This window comes from Podarcis pityusensis (genome assembly GCF_964106645.2).
Source record: "Podarcis pityusensis genome assembly, chromosome: 18".
Taxonomy (NCBI): Eukaryota; Metazoa; Chordata; class Lepidosauria; order Squamata; family Lacertidae; genus Podarcis; species Podarcis pityusensis.
In genome coordinates this window covers 221914-230655 of record NC_138043.1, presented here as the reverse complement: position 1 = coordinate 230655, position 8742 = coordinate 221914, and the positions used below count along the sequence as shown (strand labels likewise).

Here is an 8742-nt window from a genome sequence, read left to right as displayed (position 1 = left end):
CTTTCCTTTTGCTTCCAGGCATATCCGCAACTGAGCGTCCTTTCGGCTTTGGCCCAGCCGCTTCATCAGCTCTGGATCTACTTGTACTTGTCCTCCGCTCTTCCTCAGTAGCATGTTGGACGCCTTCCTACCTGAGGGGCTCATCTTCCAGCGTCATAACTTTTATATGCCAGTTGTCTTTGTCCATGGAGTTTTCTTGGCAGGGATACTGGAGTGGCTTGCCGGTTCCTGCTCCAGGTGGATCACGTTTGGTCAAAACTCTCCACTATGACCTGTCCATCTTGGGTGGCCCTGCACGGCGTAGCTCATAGCTTCTCTGAGTTATTCAAGCCCCTTCGCCCCGGCAAGGCAGTGATCCATGAAGGGGATCACTGCCAAGACTTTGGCCCCCTCATGAGAAGAGAAGACTCCCTGGAAAAGACCCTGATGTTGGGGGAAATGGAGGGCACAAGGAGAAGGGGACGACAGAGGACAAGATGGTTGGATAGTGTTCTTGAAGCTACCAGCAGGTGTTTGACCAAACTGCGGGAGGCAGTGGAAGACAGGAGGGCCTGGCGTGCTCTGGTCCAGGGGGGCACGAAGAGGCGGACACGACTAAACGACGAAACATTTAAAAGTCTGGAATGGTTTTGCATGACTTCCTATGGGAAAGCGCGCCTTGGTTTTGGAATGCTTTGGTTTTGGAACGGACTTCTGGAACGGATTAAGTTTGAGAACCAAGGGACCCTGTATATATATATATGAGAAATGGGAGGTCTTGCAAGCTGGCCCAACTGGCCCCCCAACTGCAATCCACAAATCCTCGTGGAGACATCTTGAACCGGGCGTTGACATGCATGCAATGAATCAAGGGTGCCGAGGGGAAGCAGCAAGCCGGCAGCAAAGATAAGCTGTCCCACCTTGGGCTTAAATATTTATGTTATTTGGAAGCCGGGCCTGTCAGTGACGGATTTGCAGAGAGGGAAGGAGGGTTGGGGGTGAAAAGGGGCATTTGTCATCTTCTCCTTGAAAGGCGGCTTTACAAGAAGAACGTCAAATGCCCCGGCAGAGCCGCTCTTCTTCCATGAAAGAGTGTATCATAAGATACAGCTTGCCCTCTTGATAAAGACTTGAGGAATGAGATTATCACCCCTCTTTGATTGTCCATTCCAGATCGCCCAGCCACTGCCCCAGGGTCCTTTCTCCTGGCAGATCAAGATATGAGAGAGAGAAAGAGAGAGAGAGAAAGAGAGAGAGAGAGAGAAAGAGGAAAAAAGGAAGAGAAGGAAGAAGGAAGGAAGGAAGGAAGGAAGGAAAGAAAGAGAAGGAAAGAAGGTGAGAGAGAGAGAGAGAGAGAGAGAGAGAGAGAGAAGGAAGGAAGCAAGGAGGGAGAAAGAAAGAAAGAAAGAAAGAAAGAAAGAAAGAAAGAAAGAAAGAAAAGGAAACAGAGAAAGGGATAGAAAGAGAGAAGGAAGGAAGGAAAGAGAAGGAAGGAAGGAAGGAAGGAAGGAAGGAAGGAGAAAGAAAGAAAGAAAGAAAGAAAGAAAGAAAGAAAGAAAGAAAGAGAGAGAAAGAGAGAAGGAAGGAAAGAGAAGGAAGGAAGGAAGGAAGGAAGGAAGGAAGGAAGGAAGGAAGGAAAGAGAAGGAAGGAAGGAAGGAAGGAAGGAAGGAAGGAAGGAAGGAAGGAAGGAAAGAGAAAGAAAGAAAGAAAGAAAGAAAGAAAGAAAGAAAGAGAGAGAGAGAAAGAGAGAAGGAAGGAAGGAAGGAAGGAAGGAAGGAAGGAAGGAAGGAAGGAAGGAAGGAAGGAAGGAAGTGTCCTTCAGGGGTCAGCAAACCTTTTCAGTGGGGGGCCGACTATATTGGGGGGGGGGAATGAACGAATTCCTATGCCCCACAAATAACCCAGAGGTGCATTTTAAATAAAAGGACACGTTCTACTCATGTGAAAACACATCCGCGGGCCGAATTGAGAAGGCGATTGGGCTGGATCCGCCCCCTGGGCCTTAGGTTGCCTACCCCTGGTCTAGTCCTCATGGTTCTGAAGGAAGGAGCTGTCTCAAGAGCAGTGTAGGAAGCAGTGGCTCTTGAGGGCTTTGGGCAGAGTTTCTCCCAGTCCTACCTAGAGATGCCCTGAAGGACTGAACAACTGAAATAGTGTTACGGAAATGACATGGGGGACACATCTTTAAAGATGTTGCAATGATACAAATATTATGCCTGAGTGTATCCTTTCGACGACAGCCCAGGGAAGATGCCTAGCTTCATAAATTTGTAGAAAATCCATACTTTAACCGACTCTCCTCATTCCAACGCCATTTGAACCCTGAGAGAAAGGTGAGTTTGGGCTCCACCTCCCTCCCTGAACCAAGAAGCAGGAACAGGGCAACCCGCCAGAATTCCCCAAGCAGGAGAGCACATCCACGACACCCCACCCAGGGCGTGACCAAGGGGGCAACAAGAGACATCCACAGAGGCAGGTGTTCTGAAAGCCCATCTCCAGACAAGTCCAGAGGGCAAGGAGATGTCAAGAGTTTTCTTGTTCTTTCAGTGATGGGGACTTAAGAGGCGTTGGGAAAGGTGTCTGATCAAGAGACCTAATGTCAAACTTGTGTAACCCTTGTATACCCCTCCCCTAGGACACAGGTGGCACTTTGGTCTAAGCCAGGCATGTCCAACAGGTAGATAGTGATGTACCGGTAGATCACTGGATACCTGTGGTAGATCACTGGCTCCCCCCCCAAAGTTCAACATTTAAATTGCCCTGCACCCCAAAAAAACGGGGCTTTCGTCCTCCCTCCCAAAATGGGGCATTTCTTCCTAAAAAAAGCTCAGCAACTTTGACCTGAACCCCCCCAAAAAGCTGGTAGATCACTGCCAGTCTTTAACTGTGAGTAGATCACAGTCTCTTGGGAGTTGGCCGCCCCTGGACTAAGCCACTGAGCCTCTTGGGCTTGCTGATCAGAAGGTCAGCTGTTCGAATCCACCCAATGGGGTGAGCTCCCGTTGCTCTGTCCCAGCTCCTGCCAACCTACCAGTTCGGAAGCACACCAGCGCAAGTAGATAAACTGCTGTGGCGGGAAGGTAAATGGTGTTTCCGTGCACTCTGGTTTCCGTCACGGTGTCCCGCTGCTCCAGAAGCAGTTTCTCCTGCTGGCCACATGATCCAGAAAGCTGTCTGTGGACAAACGCCGGCTCCCTCGGCCTGAAAGCAAGATGAGCGCAGCAACCCCATAGTCGCCTTTGGCTGGACTTCACCATCCGGGGGTCCTTTATTTTTTACCTTTTACCCCTCCCCATTTGTGGCATGCTAGTGATGTAGTGATGATGCCTTAATGATGCCTCTCAAAGTGTATTCTGGGGGAAAGAGGGAAGGTTTAAAAAAGGAGGTCGCCCCAAGCTCAGAGGGCCCTTTCATATTGCCTACTAGCCTCTGGTGCCCTTAATAAGCGTAATAATAATACTTTTATTATTTGTACCCCGCCCATCTGATTGGGTTGCCCCAGCTTCCAACTGCTTCTAAGGTTTTTTTTAACAATGAAGTGGTGTATATATAATAATAATAATACTGTAATAATAAATGTGTTCTCAGCCATCATATTGTCGGCTCTCTCTTCCTTTGAATTTCTTCCCAAATTTTCCTGTATCTCCTTCTCCCTCGCCTCATCACTGCCACTGCAAACCGCCCTGAGACCTCTGGGTATAGGGCGGTATATAAATTCCATAAATCATAATAATCACAACCAACTCACTGCACGTCCATCTTCCCACCCACCAACATTTTTTTTGGCCATTTTTCTGTTATCGCAAGATCTTTGGTGCAGAGACTTAGGTTTCAAGTGCTGTAGCTTTATAGCATGATTTTAAAAATATATATAAAATAAAATAAATCAGCATTTGGTTTTTTTACATGGAAATTATACTGGGGGAGACAAGGTGCCGTAGAAAAACAAGGTGCGGTTCCCAGCCAAGGGCTCAGTGGCCGGTCAGGAAACTCAAAGTGCCATGTGGAAAAAAAAAATTATATACGCACACATAACGCAGTGTTTCTGAACACAAGTCACAGTAATATCAGTATCGGACAACGAAATAGGGGTGAGCGGACTGGTTGTGAGGGTTAGCACACTTCAAATTCAACACGTCCAGGTTATTATTGTTAAAACTTAAGGCTACAAAAGCTCCGTAAAATATATACTCATCTAATAAATTAAAGGTGGTAGCCTTGTTTGCTGTGGCTTGGGGACTCCCCCCATCCCAATTTCCTTGCTTGTACAGTGGTACCTTTGTACTCAAATGTCTTGGTTCCCAAATGCCCAAAACCCGGAAGTGAGTGTTCCGGTTTTGGAACGTTTTTCGGAAGCCGATCGTCCAGTGCGGCTGTTGGCTATTGTTTCCTGGGTGCCTGCAGCCATCAGAAGCCATGCCTTGGTTTTCGAACATTTCGGAAGTCAAACGGACTTCCGGAACGGATTAAGTTTGGCGCTTCGGTTTTTGCTCTTTATTTTGCGTTTTTGTTTCTGAGGCTTTTTCTGTTCATTTGTTTCTGTGACCGTGCGGAACCCAGTTCAGCTACTGATGGATTGATTGTGTGACTGCGGAAATGGATAAAAGCCCCCCCTCCAAACAATGACTATCATCAGTGCAGCCAAGATTTTTAAAAGAAATTTACCATCTACAATACTGTCTTATTTATTTTGTAGCACAGTGCATTGGTGGTTGCTTTCGTTTTATCAATCAATGGTCTCATTAGATAGTAAAATTCACGTTAAATTGCAGTTTTAGGGGTTGCTTTTAAAAGTCTGGAACGGATTTATCCGTTTTGCATGACTTCCTATGGGAAAGCGCGCTTTGGTTTTGGAACGGACTTCCGGAACGGATTCAGTTTGAGAACCAAGGCACCACTGTATATAAGATTCTTAGAGTCTTAAGGGGTCTGCTCTAAAGATGAATTAACCCCGCAGGGTCTCTCCCCCTCACATACACCCCCCTGGATGTCTTATTCACTTCCTATTTTGTTCCCGAGAACATCCCCAACCCCGATCTCCTTTTAAAAATACCCAGCTTCATCTCTTCCCAAATCCTGAAAGTATTTATATCCATTCTGCCCTTTCTGGGTGGGGGGGGGGGGACACTGCAAAAGGGGGAAATGGAAAATGGAAAGGGTGGGGGAGGAAATGTAAGGGGTGTTTTCATTCCGAAGCAGTGCCTTGAAGAGAAAAAACATGGCAGATTTCTTCTTCTTTTTTAAAAATAGCTGTCTATAAATATTTCCATAGAGGAGAAAAGACAGCGCGGGACGTTAGCCTGCTGAAGTTTGTTTCCAGCGCGGCTATTGGGGGCGAGAAAACGTGGAGCAAGGCCTGGATTCCTGCAGGTTCCAGGAGCAGACTTAGAAAGGGAGAAGATAAAGGAGGCGAATCTCCCGTTGCAGGGCAAGGGCTTCTTGCTCCCATGGGGGAGCCTGTTGGGTGAAGAGCAATAACCAGAGGCAATTTCTCACTGGAGGGATACTGGTTTGCTTGTGCTGGGGAGAGCGGCGTTGGGTGCTTTCTCTCTGCACAGCCCTCCGCTTGCAACACCCAAAGGGGCCTTTTCAAGTCCAGTGCAACTCACCCATCCATCCCCACGTCGCACGCAAGGTCTCAAGCCGAAGTGGGATTCGAACCTGGACCACGCACAGCCCAAGCTCTGCCACCCCACCAGTGAAACCAACATTTGGAGAGAATGCAAGTCGGGCGGTTCATATGTGTTTAGACTGACCCCAACGGATCCTCAAAGTCAGTCTCACAGATGGGGAGAAAGGCCTTTTTTCAGCCCGGCAAGGTTACCCAAAATCATTTTTTAAAAAACAAAAAAAAGGGAGTTGTCAGGGACGGAACTCGTGACCCTCTGCCCACAAAGCTTGCAGTCGCCCATGGATCCTCTTCTCCCATGGGCTCAGTCCCCATCGGAACCACGCAGGTCCCAGGAGGAAGGGGGAAGATTTCTCCCCACAGCTGGGCTTGTGGCACAACCCGGGCTCCATGGGCGGAAAATGCTGGGAGGAAGACAGGAGGGGCGAGGCGTGGCCTTCTGCCCCTGGGCACACGCCCACCGTTGGCGTTCTTCCATAGTTTTCTCGGGAAGAGGGCAAGGAAACCACCATGGTGGACCTTTTCTGGCGGCGGAGAGGCCTTTCAAGACACACCCACCCCGTGACGCCGCCAAGATGGGGCGACAACAGTGCCTTTTCCCCAACCCCACTTCCCCCATTACGTCCCAAGGGGCAGGAAGGTGATATTCCCTTCTTGATCAAGACCGGCCTCGCTTGTCCTCCTTTTGGTGGTGGCCCCCATGGCAGAGCCCCCGTCACTCTGCAAGAGTGTCCTCCGGTTATCAAAGTTCTGCATCGCCAGGACGTTCCTTGGGGGGCTGCCCTGCTTGTCCATGGGGGACGCCAGAGGCTCGGGGGCCGACTCTGAGTCATCGGTGGTCCCTGGGGTTTTCGCCTCGCTGTGGTCTTCTTCCAGGGGGCTCTCGGTGCCCGACTCCTCTCCGTCTTCCTCTTCCAACGTGAGCTGGAACTGGAACTTGTCAGGGGCTCCTTTCTCGGACGCCAGCCCGTCGGGGGGCGGCGGGGGGCTGTGCGGGATCATACTCTGGTACCATTCGCGGTTGTCTTCGAGGGTGTCCAAGATCTCCTGGGCGTCCGGGTGGACGAGGTCAGCCCAGGTTTCCCAGAGCGGGTGAGCGATGTAGTCGATGAATCCCACCTGCCAGAAGGGAGACAAAGACAGGGGCTGAGAGGACACACAGCACAAAGTGGTGCAGAAGCAAGGAACATCCTTCGCTTCCGGGGACGCCAGTCTCAACTCAGAAAGTAAAATAATAGAATGCATTTTTGCAACCGGCTCAGATAAATACAAGGTGTGACTGGAAACCAGCTGGCAAAACTCAGAAATGGACCGGAGGCGCCGCCCACTCTCCTTAAAACAAGAAAAGGGAAAAAGCTGTCCATGTTGGGTCAAAACATTAAATAAAATAAATTAGGAAACCAGATGCAGAAGATGTCTGTGGCCCCCTCCAAAAGGGAATCCTACAAGGTGCAAGCTGAAAGTTTGGTGAATGGTCACAGAAAGCGGACAGCGAGAAATATTTGAACATACATTCGGCATCGGAAACCCACAAAACGCTCACAATTGTGTAGGGAGATGAAGCTGTAACTCGAAAGACAGTGTATTTCCACAGGAAGCCCCCTCGTTTGCAGGTGTGGCTCCTCCTTGGAGGGTGCTCCCCCCCAACCCATCGACAAGCCCTCCTTGGCGCACCCACCTGGGACTTCTCTATGGAGGCGTTGTGCTTGTCGCACATGGGGCTGATCTCCATGCCCTTCTCCCGCTCCCGGTCTCCCTGGTGGAAGAATTCCACCATGATCCGGTCCGTCCACTGGCGGTACAGCTCCAGGGGTTTGGTCGGGTTGCTGAGGTCTGCGCAGTGAACGATGTTCTGCAGCACCTGGAAGGGCAGATATGAGTCGCTGTCAAGCGTGAACCCTCGGGGACATTTGGAGGAGCGTACTGGACTCCCAGGACGTTTCTGAGCACAATTCAAAGTGTTGGTGCTGACCTTGAAAGCCCTAAACGGCCCAGTAGACCTGAAGGAGCATCTCCACCCCGGACACCGGGGTCCATCTCCCAAGGGCCTTCTGGCGGTTCCCCCCCTGTGAGAAGTGAGGTTACCGGGAACCAGGCAAAGGGCCTTCTCAGTGGTGGCGCCCGCCCTGTGAAACGCCCTCCCATCAGATGTCAAAGAAATAAACAACTATATGGCGTTTAGAAGACATCTGAAGGCAGGCCTCTTTAGGGATGTTTTTAACAACTGATGTTTTAATGTATTTTTAATCTTTTGTTGGAAGCCATCCACAGTGGCTTGGGAAACCCAGCCAGATGGGTGGGCTATAAATAAACTATGATGATGATGATGATGATGCCCATGACACAGATGGAGGAGTCTGCCTGGTGGGCAGCAGACTCCCCTGTGATGATATATCATGTTGTATAAAATTATATCCTGATTTTAATCTTGGATTCACACTGCCGAGCTACAAATTTAATGGGATGCAGTGGCAGGATGGATGAGCAAAAGTGAGCTGAGCTCGAATCATGCCAAGTTCGTGTGTCTGAGAAATGGGTCAGTTCTCTGCCCTGGATGGGGTTGCCCTCCCCCTGAAGGATCATCGAACCCCTGTCCCCTCCAAAAGAAGTTTCACCTGAATGCGGTCAGAGTAGTTGTCCAAAAGCAAGACCCCCAAACTGGTGACCTTCTTGGTCTCTACCATCGTCTTCAGATCAGCCAGAAGGTTCATGTGTTTGGACATATCTGTTGCCAGGACCTGAGACCAGAAACCACGGGGGGGAAAGGATTTTATTCTATGCCGCTTTCCATTCAAATTAATCCCAAAGCGGCTTGCAAACAACAAATAATAACGTGATAAAACGTATTAGAACATCACAAATACCGCAAATCAGCAGTGAAACAATTGCAGTCTATAAAATACTGTGAACAAGGCAACAACTAAAAAATAAGCCAAACATCACAACTAAAGGAAAGCCATATTTTATGATTAACAAATAAACACTTCAGATGTGTATCTGAAGAAGTGTGCTTGCACACGAAAGCTCATACCAAGAACTAACTTAGTTGGTCTTTAAGGTGCTACTGGAAGGAATTTTTTTGTTTTGACTATGGCAGACCAACACGGCTACCTATCTGTAAAATAAACACGGT

At 49.2% G+C, this 8742-nt stretch overlaps 1 protein-coding gene across 4 annotated transcripts in view; it reads right to left on the bottom strand.

Moving 5' to 3' along the window:
* Window positions 1–3809: 3809 nt before the first annotated feature.
* PDE4C (phosphodiesterase 4C) overlaps window positions 3810–8742 on the bottom strand; it is a 50323-nt gene continuing 45390 nt past the window's right edge. For all 4 annotated transcript variants that reach the window (XM_080988854.1, XM_080988853.1, XM_080988855.1 and 1 more), the window contains 3 exons: window positions 8225–8347; window positions 7288–7470; window positions 3810–6728 (listed from right to left, as the gene is read on the bottom strand). In XM_080988854.1, the coding sequence (XP_080844980.1) occupies window positions 6228–6728; window positions 7288–7470; window positions 8225–8347 (807 nt within the window). In that variant the 3' untranslated portion in view covers window positions 3810–6227. The remainder of the gene's footprint in view (window positions 6729–7287; window positions 7471–8224; window positions 8348–8742) is intronic.